The sequence below is a fragment of the Pholcus phalangioides genome, unplaced genomic scaffold, assembly GCF_987345545.1.
Source record: "Pholcus phalangioides strain wild (caught in Gottingen) unplaced genomic scaffold, Ppha-v1.0 ptg000042l_1, whole genome shotgun sequence".
NCBI lineage: Eukaryota > Metazoa > Arthropoda > Arachnida > Araneae > Pholcidae > Pholcus > Pholcus phalangioides.
The window spans coordinates 32,270,677-32,285,014 of NW_028301628.1; the positions used below are offsets into that span (position 1 = coordinate 32,270,677).

The 14,338-nt window shown below is 36.7% G+C and overlaps 1 protein-coding gene across 2 annotated transcripts in view; it reads left to right on the forward strand.

Annotated features, from left to right (window-relative positions):
* LOC149064900 (uncharacterized) overlaps positions 1-3,879 on the forward strand; it is a 117,350-nt gene extending 113,471 nt beyond the window's left edge. For both annotated transcript variants that reach the window (XM_089255487.1, XM_089255486.1), the window contains 5 exons: positions 9-57; positions 228-282; positions 424-509; positions 1,543-1,710; positions 3,397-3,879. In XM_089255487.1, the coding sequence (XP_089111613.1) occupies positions 9-57; positions 228-282; positions 424-509; positions 1,543-1,710; position 3,397 (359 nt within the window). In that variant the 3' untranslated portion in view covers positions 3,398-3,879. The remainder of the gene's footprint in view (positions 1-8; positions 58-227; positions 283-423; positions 510-1,542; positions 1,711-3,396) is intronic.
* The last annotated feature ends 10,459 nt before the right edge of the window (positions 3,880-14,338 follow it).

A 14,338-nucleotide genomic window follows, 5' to 3' on the forward strand; every position in this document is an offset into this window, starting at 1 on the left:
CCCGATAGGATCTGAGGGCTCTGTTTCATCAAATCAAAGCATGCTCTTGTCTCCAAGGTATGGCATTTGCTGTGTTTGTACTGGCTTTACTATGGGTTATTTTTTTTCCATTTAGTTAGTAAAGTTTGATTTGAAATCCCTTCAGGATTATTCAGTATAAAACTCACAAATATTGCGTTACCAATGTTTTTGCCTTTGCAAGTACAGTATTTTCTTATTTTACGCAGGTCTGGTAAAGATTTTCATTCTCCCGTGTCGAGTCCTTCAATGAGCATAAAGTCTGTGAGTCCGACTTCTAAATATTTATAAATGCTGCTACTAACATTTTGTGTGCTTGTATTGTTCGTTAACCTATACACAATTAATAGACGACTTTGTACAATGAACATTCAAGTGAAAAGAAAATGACATTTGTTTCTCTAGGTATCAAGCAATATCTCGCCTCAGCCTCAAAATGGTTATGGCAACAGCAGGACAAAGAAAGCAAGTCGCCTTATAGAACCGTCTCTGTAAGTTTCGTTGCAATCCGATTTCATAAAGTTCGCTCGTTCTGACTTTGAAGCAGACAAAGCATTTCTTATTTTTATTTTGCTTCAATATTTTTTGTATTCTCGTGTTTTTGGCTTGGGGCAATGGTTCTTCTGACATTGGCGACTTTTTCATCTTGTGACCTCATGACAGGCATCTCCAACCTGTTGCTCGCAAGCACCACTGCTTTCTGAAAACATCCACAGTGCTCGATATTCATGTCGGATTTCGTGTGTCCGATGATAAATGTCCCGATTAAACGCGTTGTACAAATTGCAATCAAGGATTGAAATCATCCTGATTTCACGTATTCAGTATGTCTCAAACTTGCAGAAAAGGTGCTCTTTTCTTTTATGGATATAGGCAGTGCTTGCGACTAGAAAAAGGCTGAAGCCCTCTGCCAAGTCTCCCTAATTGCTAACTCTCGTACTCGTGTATGAAAAGATGTTTCATCTCCCGCGAGAATTTTGACCATGATTATAAAAAATTCCTACTTTTTGCGGGAAAAAAAAAATTATTTCCAAAGAATTTTTGCTCGGAACAAGACCGCTGCTCTTGTTTTTAATCTCCAAAACGACGTCACGAGCATAGAAATTAATGTTATTGTCTCCATTGCATCGAATTACAACAAAATATAATTTTTTTTTTTTGGGGGGGGGGGGGGGAGGAAGACAATCCGCCAAACCGGCAGCATCAATTCGGCCTTCCAACATCCAAAATTAGTGACATGACTTATAACTACTTTGACCTTACATCTGTATATCTTGTTTTGGACCCGATGTCCCAAAGTTGGCAGCTATGATACGCCTCATGAAAATAAAGTTTGTAAAAATATTGGGACAACTGGTTCTTTCTAACCATTAAGTGGGCTCTCACATAAGTAAATATCCTTGACTTAACGCTCTTGAAAAAGTTAGGAGAGAGACACACATTTTCTCAACCACTGCCTTGAAGGGGGGAATTAAATGAGCATCTTTATCCTTAATAACTATGTGTGATTAATATTTCTTACAGGTTTCGAGCATTATACAGGTACTCTCCGCAAAATGCAGATGAACTAGAACTGATGGAAGGAGATACTTTATGCGTGGTAGAGATATGTGATGACGGCTGGTATGTAGGCACATCTGTGAGAACTGGTGATGTTGGAATTGTGCCTGGAAATTATCTCGAAAAAGTTTGGTAAGCGAAATGATCACGATCACTTGACTATTTTTTTGAAGACTGGGAATCGATGAAAATATTTAACTGGTTAGTCAATTAATCGGTCGATCAATAAAATTTCAATATACTATTTTCAAGAAATAGACATTCATAACAAACATAATTTGTTAGTCAAACTGGCGGTCTAACCCAAGGGTCTTGAATGCGTGGCCAGCGGATCACGTGACTTGCGTGTGAAAAAGTTTACAGTTACGAGATTTATAAAAATGCTGAAAAAAAACCTCAATGAAAAATCGAAGGCAAAAGTGATGAATGATGCGAGTGCCAGAAAATTCAAACACTGTCTGTTATGTTAAAGTGGTCAAATATGCAATGCTTTATAATGTTGCCAACTTGAAAAGTACCCTGTAGTCCTCTGAGTAGTTAAAAAAAAAACACTTAAAAAGGTTGCAAGTGGAATGTCCCTACGGGGTTCAAAAACAGTTTTTTTTGTGTGTGATTTTCCTACGTTTACCCGGGGCATGCCGGGGCATTAGTCACACGCAGATTCTGAAAAATTCGTAAATATCGTTATGCTAGTAATCCATTGAATTGGCGCGGAATTCATAAGTGGTCTTTATTAAACCTCGGCGTGCCAGGAACAGCCAGACCCCCGAACATTCAAAAAACTTGGTTTCCCTGAAGTTTAATGACATGCCAGCTAATGTGGTAACTCTCTCGTCGACAGAAACTAGCTTTAGACAGTATCACAGTTAACGTAAAGGACATAAAATGGAAAGTTTTGTTCAGGACTGAGGTGGTTAAAGAAAATTCATATTTATTGGAAAAATAATCTCAGATAAATAGAATTCTTCAATAATATTGATCCCCCCCGTTTGATTCGGAGCCCTGGGCCACCATCCAGATACCACAGTATGACTTGTTGGCCCTCTGGCTTAATGGGATTTTATTTTTGGCCTGCAGTGTCTAAGGCTGAAGACTCCTGGATTATAGTAATAATTGCGTACTACTACGTAACCGTACATGCACCTTGTATACATTCCTCTACAGAATTTATAACTGGTACATGCCGGAATGTGCGTGTATGTGTTTGATAACATGAAGATTGTTTTTGTGTAGTGCTTGTTATGTGTACCATCAATTCTTCTAACTATGAGTGAAGTGTAATTATTAAATAATTGTACCATTGTAGGCCTGTTACTCTCTGTGGCGAGACTTTTTAAAGGCGAGATCGGCTCACATTTGATTGATACTGAATTGCGTATCGAAGAGTTTGTATTTTCCCACTATATGCAAAATCCTCTTGTAACAGGGTATGACAAATCAAAAGAAACAATTAAGCGTCAGCCAAATTTTTGAGTAGCCAAACATTTTTATGAAGAACAACGGCCAAAAATATTTTTTAGGCTTTTCTGGGTATTTGTAGTGACTTTTTCTTGTGTTAGTGAAAACCGGTTACGCAAGCTCCGAAAATTTTACCTCGTCCTCAAACTCTGATTTAGTCATCGCACGTAGAAAATTTCAGGCGCCAATGCCGACGTTTTAGTTGCCATGGCGACGTTAGATTTGTCATGCCCTCTGTTTGATGTTGAACAAAACATGTTGCATCAAATGCTTCCGATGATAATTCTTGAATGTGTCTATGAGCTTTGAATGATAACATAATAAGACATTTCAATTAAATTCATCCTATATTTTATTTAGATTCCTGTGCTGTGCCTTACTCTCGCAACTCAAGGATTCAAGTATAGGCTGTATATGGATATCCAGGAAAAAAAAACCTATTCATATTATTAAAGCTGGTTGACTTTTGTTGTTTCTTATAAGAATTTTGAAAACCTTCATCGATCATAATGAAGCCTGATTACTATTTTTCTAATTGCGTTCCGAATGGCACTTTTAGAATTTAGAATATATTAGATCCGATGATTACCCAACAACTTGCATAAATGGTAATATACATGTTAATAGAAATGCATTTATATATATATATGTTTGTTATTGTTTTTTTACGTGTAGAATATCTTGCACCACATTAATATAATAACGATCCACATGCGAACTAAACCAAAGAAATTTTAGCGTATAATAATATGTAAAATATGCTGTAAATTACAAAATGACAATTACGGAGATGATAGTTGTAGTTATCCATGTAAATAAAAGCTTTGTTACGATTAAAAATTATGAGAGGTAGAAAATTTTGTGTGTATAATTACTTAACACTATGTAAAGCTACAGTAAACGCTACAGTGTGTCAAAATGAATTAGCATAGCTGCAAAGTCTCCAGAATTTTCCGGCAGTCTTCCGAATTTTAGCTTCATTTCTCTCGACCTCCCGAAAAGTTCTTAAATCACAAAAAATCTCTAATTGTCCCCAAAAATTCCCTACTTCATTTAAAAAGAATCTCCGCTTATGAAAACAATCCCTAAGGAATTTCTTGTGGGGCAAAAAGTCTTTCGCCACTGTTTTTTTCCCCTTTCGAAATGACGTCACACGTCGTAAATGGGGGGGGGGGGGAATAGTGGGAAATTCCTTTTTTAAGGAAGTTTTACAAACCCTCTCATGTGGTAACAAGAAAACTTGTTTGTCTTATCGTGCCGGGAAGTAACTTAGCAGCCAATAGTCCTGGATAATAATTGAAGATTATAGTGATGCGCATGTGGTCAAAACTTCCTGTTTTGTTGAAGTTACGTACGTGCGATAACAAAACATGAATACTGATATGCAAAAAAATATTGTCAATTTTAAAGATACTTATTCCGATGAAGTTTCCTTTCATTAAACGTTCCAGAAAAAAGGCCGACTTTTTATTTTTGTACAAGTTGTGTTAAGGGCATAAACATCGGTCATGGTGGAAAGACTGACATCATCACCCATGTGAAATCAAAAAAACATCAAGTATCACAAAAAAAAGTCAGTCTTCAAAAATTGATGCGTTTTTCCCTTCATCTTCCGATGATTTTGGGGTCATTCGCGCATAATGTTTACTCACATCGTTTCTGATTGAACACAATATTTTTTTAGATCACCATTGAAGTTTTGCCTTCCAATTTCACTTGTTTTTTGCGTAGGGATTTTATTCCCTACGTTTTAACTTTTATGTGTGGAAAATCCTTATTTCATTTGGAAAAATCCCTTTTGTATTTATTAGGGACTGGTTATTGAGTTTAGTATAAAATACGAGTCCGCGCGAAAATCTCCCTAATTTTCATTTTCAAAAGTTGGCAGCTATGCATTAGAAATTCTAAAATTTTCCACGTATTTGCCTTTTTCTGTTGATTTACGGGCATCATCATCATGCCTCAACATGAGGGGGAGGGTGTTGGTGGCTTCTGAGTATTAATAGGCAAAGGGTTATTCACTCTTCCATATTGCAATGATGGATTTTGAAAACTAAAAACCGGTCAGAAAAAACTAAAAATTTGCACACGTAAAGTTAAATATCTATGGAAGATAATCCTGTGATTTCCGAATCAAGGCAGATTTCATGGTATGCTACGATATTGACTATGAGTATAAAAATACCTGAAGGATAAAAGCAACATTGCGAGTTTTGCACAGATGGCCGTCGTACTACTACTACTATTTAACTGTGGGTCTACTTAACTATCAGGTCAGTCAACAGCAGAGTGATATCACATTGAAAATACCAATCTCATAGCAGCAAGTGAAACATTAAGGGGAAAATTCCAGCTTATAATCATGCTTTAAATTAAATTACGCACAAGTTAAATTAATATAATGTCGCATTACAGCAATTTAGACTGTTCTTTCCTTAATTCACTGTTATTCGAAAAGGAAAAGAAAATATTATTCAGATTAGTTTCCACAATATACTTTTGCGTAATGCGATAATTCAACGTAAGGAGGAAAAAGAGGAACAGCCGAAAATGCACTGCACATATTTATTGCATTTAAAAAAAATGAGTCGTCATTAATATAAAGAAATAACGCATCAGAAAATTATTAACATGACTGACAAATTTATTAAACGAAGAAACAGAATGCACATGAAAGTGTGCATTACATGACGATTGGCGGCTCTCTTGGACAAAAAATCTACTATAATTCACTGTTAGTATTTCGAATATATTTTTGATAAGGTAATTTATTCTTCTATTGGAAACGCAAGACCTACGCAGCTAACCTACGACGACAGAATATCGAGACACACAAAACATCAAACCACATCAAAATTTGAGCAGTAATTGTTCTAGAACATGGAAAAAAAAAGAACAGGGAGAGCACGAGATTTTTTTTTTTTACCTTTTTTTAAATAGCAGGAGCTGCCGTGAAAAGAAAAAAAATTAAAATAAAGAAAAAAAAATATTCACACGACAAACACTTAAAAGACATTCATTCATTATGTGCTTTACATGGTGACACAGAGGCAATATATTATTTCTCGGGCACTGGTGGACAGGCATGCTTTTCCCAAAGCAGCTCCGCAAAAATGTCTTCTGCCGCTTTTGCAGAAACGCACAAGTCGAAAGGAACACTCAAAAAGGACGCAAAAAGTAGAACCACCGTCAGAAACTCTCGCAACATTTTTTTTTTCCTGTTTTTGGCAAGGAAGAACAACTTCTCCTCCCCCACTTGATTAGCAAAAAGTTGTAAAGCTATAAAATCTACAAAATTTGTTTTTTCTATTGCTCTCTATATATACACTGAAGAGCCAAAAAAACTGGTACACCTGCTTAAAATCGTGTAGGGCCCCCGCGAGCACGCAGAAGTGCCGCAACACGACGTGGCATGGACTCGACTAATGTCTGAAGTAGTGCTGGAGGTAACTGACACCATGAATCCTGCAGGGCTATCCGTAAATCCGTAGGAGTAAGAGGGGGTGGAGATCTCTTCTGAACAGCACGTTGCAAGGCATCCCAGATATGTTCAATAATGTTCATGTCTGGGGATTTTGGTGGCCAGTGGAAGTGTCTGAAGTCAGTATTCCTGGAGCCACTTTGTAGAAATTCTGGGTGTGCCTTCGTGGAAATCTAAATCAACTGTGTATCTGACTTTGTGTAAAATTCTCGCATCTTGGAATTTGAATCTATGGCCCTCTTGCCATCAGTGAGCGGCGATGGTCGATTTTTCACATTCCTGATTCTTAACACAGCGAGCGTGTTCATTTAATCTTGATTTTATGGGTCTCCCTGTATAACCCTCAATAAATCCGCATCTGTCCAGACAGCTAGTGAATAGATCATTGGGCGATCAAAATGTGACCTAGAGAGTTTGCAAGAACGGGAGTGAGCAAAAGAGTGACTTAGAGCTGGAGCAAGCGTGTGAATGACCAAAACCAAAAAAAAAAAAAGACAGAGAGCGAAGAACCAGGTCAGTGAGTGACCTAGAGTGTGTGCAAGCATGTGAATGACCAAAAGAGTGACCTGCAGAGCGAAGGACCAGCTCCGTGAATGAACTAGAGCGTGTGCAGGAATGTGAATGACCAAAAGAATGACCTACCGAGCGAAGGACCAGGTCAGTGAGTGACCTAGAGCGTGTGCAAGCATGTGAATGACCAAAACCGTGACCTAAGCAGTGGTTCTCAACCTTTGGAAGCTCGCTTCCCCCGTAAATTTCTTTTGTGTAAATGAAAGGTCCAGTCATACACCCAACTAACGAAAAATTGACGGGAAAAATGAAACTGCGAATCACTCACGGCCCGGTGTGACTAATGTTAAGGCCCGGTGGTTAAGAAACACTGACCTAGAGAGTCTGAAAGCATGTGAATGACCAAAAGAGTGATATAAAGCATGTGTAAACGTATAAATAATGAAAAGAGTGACCCATAATGCAAGGAGCAATCACCACATGGAATGTAATAAATGCCCCATTGTTGGCTACCATTCTGCGGTATAGCATCTTTAGGGGGCATGAAACCAAAGTTTTCAGTGGGCACATCTATGGTTGTTAGATTAAACTTTTTAAGAATCGGTTTGATCTTCAATGAGAGTATTGGATCGTAAGGTATGACTACACTTTCTTTGAGTGGTCTCTGTAATATTTTCTAAAGTGGTTCAAGAATTTTTCTACTTATTTCGTCAACGATCTTGGTGGTGAACCCCCTGTCTTTCGCAATTGCTCTGTTGGTTTCTAGTTCGTGGTCTAATGTGTTCCGATATGAACGGATGTTAAATTCTCTCGCTACAAAAGTACGAAATGCCGAAAGTTTCTGTTGCATGTGATGACAGGATCTGAAATGAGCTGGTAATAAGACCGCGAAAGGCTTACGATAGACCGAGGTTTGGAACTGTGATTTCTGTTTAGTTACTAATACGTCCAAGAAAGAGAGTTGATTGTTAGTTTCAAATTCGGCTGTGAATTGAACATGGGGGTCTATGCCATTCATAACACGTAACAATTGTTCCAAGTCATCTTTAGAGCCGTCCCAAAGCACAAAAGTGTCGTCCACGTATCTCCAATAAGCTATTGAACGTCGTGCCCTTCTCATTTTATCGGCTTCATTCTTACCACGACGTTTGAAGTGAACAGACGTACTTTTTCCGTTGAGCAACCGAGCGTGAAGATTTGGTATTCAACCCAAGTGGGAAACTCGGTCAGCGTGACTAGTGGTTAAATTTTTTCCTCTGAAGACGGCACCCATTGGTGTTGAAATGCATTAGGACTTTTTGTATTTTCGTGTATTTGCCTCATTCGTTGGTGTCTTCTTAAAATTAGTAGTTAAATGAAAAGGGTATAGTAAAATGTAAAAACAGCAGTTAAAACAAAATTAATACGAAAACTGCATTCAACGTGAAATTAAACAGATCTATATAGATTGTGGTAGAACAAACTATTTTAAGGCTGGGAGAAGTACGTACACAAAGAACACACAGGTATAATCAATCCATCCCTCACTAATCAATACCCTCACTAATCAATACCAGGCAAGCAAAAATCTCACGTGAGGCAGTTACGTAAACGAGAAAACGCATCACAAAATATTGAATTAGATCAAAATAACAAACCATAATATAACATGCAAAAAAAATCGTCAAAATACTTAAAATAAACATTTTGAATAACTTTCAACAACAGCAATTATTTTTAAAGGGGGGAGAAAAACCTTCCAAGAACGGAGAAGATGAGTTTATTTTTTTTCCCAGCCGAGGTAACAATTGCAAAGCTATTAACAATTAATATCTGTGGGGAAAACTATAAACAAAAACAAAAGCTATTAACTTCAGGCAGTTTCAAAGACACAGACATGCAAATATTTGGACACTCACGCAACAGACACACACACACACACGTACTCACATAAAAGTGCATATTTGAAAACGAGGCACAACCTCATAAAACAGGAGTGTCGCAGGGAGCACACACACACCCCTAGGCAAGTGACTAGATTTGACGCAGAAGGATGCACCTCTGGGAGAAAAAAAAAAAACTGATGGTATAAATCAAATTTTTTTCCTTCTTTGCACTTTAAATCAGCGAGATAAAGGAAATAACACAAAAAATTGAAAGAAAAGATTCAAAGAATATTCTTTTGAGCAAAAATATTAAAAATAAGAAAACTATTTTGCGGGAGTTTCCACAAAGACATAAAATTACATACAGACTTTTATCGAAAACTACTCATCTCTTGAAAAGTTTATAATAAATCGAAGAAAAACAAATAATTTATAACAGAACATGCTATTATGATCATTGTCTTTACTTCATTGATAATAATATGGGGAAACAAAGTCTCTAATCTGTTCACAATATTTCGTCTGCCTGGTTTGTCTGTCTCCCTGTAGCATATGTTGGACAATACGAGTTTTATAAACTAACGAGTGTGTGTAAGGCCGGTATTACACTATAAAAGTTTGATAAAATCCCTTTCATAAAACTTGAAAAATCCAACCAATAAGATTATTGGTTACATCTTAGGAAAATGCAACCGGTGATCTTATTGGCTGCATTTTTCAAGTTTTACAAAAGGACTTTTACCAAACTTTTATAGTGTAATACCGGCCTACGGCCCAAGCCAAGGTCAACAATCTGTACAATTTTATTTATTTGTTTGAGGGAAAAAATCTGTATTAAAGAGATGCGCCACCTATACAATAATTACACTGGGAGCAATGAAGTTGTATACCACGGGGATATAACGGGAAAGAGCAACATGAAAAACACAAAATAAAAACCTAACAACCCTTGATTCAAAATGCACACATCCCGATATTGATATATTCAAGCACGAATTTCAACAAAGCATAATTTTCTTTCATCGAAACGAAGAAATAGAACCAATACTGAAAATTTGAATTTGAGAAAATTTCTTTAAAAATGGCAGATTAATGCTTTGATATCCACAGATTATTTGAGCTTAAACACTGAATGAAAACTTCAAATCATACCTCAGATGTTTTTTTTTTTTGTTTTTGTCTTTTTAGTTTCAAACTCAAGATGCTTCACTCTGAAAAAAATTTAGATTTTTAACGAAATACTTCTAAAGGATCATACCTCAAATTTTAAACAGCAGTCACCGATTTAGAAAATTGCTTGAAAAAATGAACACAGAATGAAGTTTTAAATGCTTAAATTGAGTAAAATTTGAAAGGTGCACAGGAAACTCAAAAAGAATGATTTGTAAATCTCGACTGGTCTTAACAAGCGTTCTCATTTTCTGCGAATAGTACACTAGGGATCGGTAGCGAAAACAAATCAGAATTTGCTGGGACTAATAAGAGAAAAAAAGAAAGGGGAAAAATGGTTCTTTAAGGGAACTGCAAATGCATCTAAAACTTAAATAAATTCGAAAAAGTTTCTTGCAAAAATTCATAAGATGTGATGTATCAATTAATAATTTTTTCTGATCCATTCATCATGGAGAAGCAACGAAGAAAAAATTTAAGATTACCGCAAGACGACTTCAATAACCCAAAACTTGTTTTGACCATTTCAGCGATAACTAAACCTTTTTTTTAATAACCAAGACCATGTACATAACCAGGTCCATATTCCGCGCCATAAGCCGGCTCCATAATTCAAACCATATCTACCTCCATGAGCATATCCGGCTCCTTAGTCATATCCATACAAGTATGTATATATTGTATATAAAATTGATTTTACGTGTGTCTGTCTGTTGTATATGTTCTCTGTACACACACACAAATCCATAATTTCAGATCTATCATTACCAAATTTTACATATACTAGTAAACGAAACAGGACCCGACTTGAACGATGGGCTATTGTAAAAGTTCATCAAAACAGGTCAAATGCCCGAAATTGTCGGGCAACAACGGTTCTTGGGCCTCAACAATGACTTTAGGAATGTTTACTTTGTTTACCGCGGTTCCCTAACAATGCGCCTCAGACATGTTTATTCCTTTACAATGGTTTGTCACTAATTCAGTGCTCCCAGTATGTTGTGAAAACGTGGGCAACGCTGATTATTATAGTTAGTTGTTAATAAATCATAATTAATGATCATAATATTATTATGATACACATCGTTGTGTAACATATATCGTTGTGACCATACGATTTTACACCAAGACCACGACCAGAAATATTTCTCCATCAATTACAACTTTTCATTATAAATCTCTGTGTTTAAATTACGTTTTATGCTTATTTTAACTAACTGTTTTTAGTTTTTTTTAAAATTCTTAATCAATTTTTTTATACAGCATTTTTATGCTATTATAAGTTTTTTAATACAACTCAGCAATAATTTCACATGTTACTGCAATTCAAATGTCATATATATGATGATGAGATATCATGAACAAATCCATGCTGTTTTTTTTATCGCTATTCTATCTACACACGCACAATAGCCATAATACAAACATATCATTTTTTTATCCATTTCATATCCTTAAAATCCCTTTAATCATATAATTTGCGCCCTGCTGTTAAAAAAGCATATTTATTATTCCAAACACCATTTCTGTACCACCCTGTATGTTTAATATTTTATAAAAGCATCTCTGTCTAGCTTGAAGGAATCGAAAAACCTCAAAACTTCTTTTTGACATGATAATATCAACTTAGCTTGACTAATGATGCGGTATTCTAATATAGAGCAATAGACGGAGCAACGGCAAATCAATTTTTTAGCCAAAGATAAGATACCAGTTTTTTTTTGGAAAGATAATTATCTTATTTTTTTTAGTTAATTTTCCTTTTTACCATTAATTACAAGTTCTGGTCTTCATGCATAAACATTTCTTATTTCATGGCTTAGTTAGACTCGGTAGAGTTTTCAAGAATATGCAACGAATTTCAAGGTGAGTAGAGTTTTGACACGAGCCGTTAAAACCCAAAACGGCTCAGTGATATGATTGGCTGATGAGGGAGTGACGTCAGTATAAACGTACTAACGTGGTTTCATTAGTTTATCATATTTGGCAAGAAATTATACTTTTCCATCTTAGAAACAAGTCGCCAAGATGACCTTATGTTGCTATCTTTCAAAACAGAACTGTATCTGGAAATCATATGACCATGTAATCTGTATTTTACGAGACAAAATTACGTAGAACTCAGAAAATTGCAAAATTTCCCCCGTTATCACGTCATTTCTAGTAAAAATACTCATTTTGTGGATTTTCGTCTTCGAGAGAAAATTTTTTTTTTCAAACCGTGAATTTTTAATTCTAATGAAAATTTCCCATCCATGAAATTTCTCGTTTTGAGATATTGGTTGCATTCAATACTACTGTGCTGTTGTTTCATACATGCTCGAACCGTGGCCAACTGTGGTCCTCGGACTTATCTGATGTGGCCTGCGACCTCAAACTTAATTTTGTAAAAATTTTCAGATCACTTGAGTGACCGCCGCACAGTTCCAGAGCACACTTAAACGGTCCGTGGCACATTTACAGAGAACTTGAATGGCTCTAGGAACAGTTTAACATCAATCACTCAAGTGACCCGCGACATATACACAGATCACTTACCTGCGGCATGGTCTAGAACACTTGAGCGAACCCGACACATTTCCAGATCATTTTAGTGATCCGCGGCACATTTTAGATCACTTAAGGGGACTTTGGAACAGTTCACATCGCTCAAGTGGCCCGCGACACATTTACAAATCAGTCAAGTGACCCACGACATATTTACAGATCACTTAAGTGATGTGCGGCACAGTTCCAGAGCACGTAAGCGGCCTGCGGTGCAGTTCCACATATTACTCGTTACCCGTGGCTCAGCTCCAGATCACTCAAGTGGCCCACGGTATATCTCCACATGAACTAAGTGGACCGTGACACATTTTCAAATCAATGAGGAAGTGGCCCGCGCTCTCCTAAAGATTAAGTATCCTTGCATTACAGTAATGTTGAAGCGAAGGGTCAATGGCAAGATTCCAGTTGGTCCGTGTGATCACACGGACTAAACTTTTTTCACTTCCAAGCTTATAAGCGAAAAAAGTTTCGCCATGATTCTTATCAGTATAGTGTTGTAACAATAAGAGAGCCACTAGATCAAATGGACCCCAGGACCAGGGCAGCAAACAGATTTGGTGCCCCGGACCAGAGGGGGCTCAAATATAATCTATTAACCCCACCTTCAATATTAGAAGGACGAGGCACCAAAATGCGTGCTTGCATCGGCTAACTAAGCATCTATAGTTGCGGCCCTGTCCAGAAATTTATTTCTGAGGGGAGGGGACAGAGTAATAGAGAGCAAACGAATGTACCATGTTATAACATATATCTCTGTCATTTTCTTAGGTTTTGAGGGGATGGACCCCCCTCCCGGCACTGATGGACAATTGAAGGCTTTTACCGATTCTCAAAATTTTTTTCAAAAATACAATTTTATAATTACTTGTCATAAATTTTCAATTGCGTATTTCTTTCATTCTAAATTTTCAACAATGGGGTTATAATTAACTCTCATATTAGATTTTAATAATGTATCTCTTACAATTCTAAATTTTCATAATTTTTTATTTATTATATGTTCATATTTTTAGTTTTCATCATTATATATATACTGAGTGTGCTGTACTAATGTGCAACATACTGAAAAAAAAAGCGCAGAACCGCTGACGTACGCAAGATGGGGTTCAAAACCCCCAAACAGAAGCCTACGCAGGGGGGGGGGAGTGGGTGCTCAGGGAACCTATATGCCCTCCCCAAGCTATCAGTGTTTTTTTTTTTTGCAGTGAAAAAAAATGAGCACCTCTCCTTAAGAAAATCCTGCGTACGCTACTGAGCAGAGACCAACGGGGAGATCAGTAATTTGGCAGATTTTTTTAATTGCTGGAAAAGAGACGTTGACACAAAATGAAATGTTGTTCGAACAACAAACTATCAAATTAAATTCTTCGGTGCCAGTCTTTCTATGCTTTGGTTTTACACTTGAAGTATTGGAAATACTGCACAAATAAATTGAGCTATTCAAAATTTCATTTGTTTGTATGCGCTCGTATTATCAGGTTTCACCCAAGTTTTGTGCTTTAATCACTAGAGAAATGATGGCTTGGATGGGAAAACAAGCAACCTATTGTTTTTACATTGCTTTGCACTAAATATTATGGGAAAAGAGTTAGTGGCCCCCTGCTGTAAAGACAGTGCAAGAAATATTGTGTCACTGTCGTTTTTCTCAAGCTAATTGACTTGGATCCCAGAAAGCACAAATGTGGTAAACTTTTTCTCGCTGCAGATTTTTTTTTTTAAATTAGTGAGT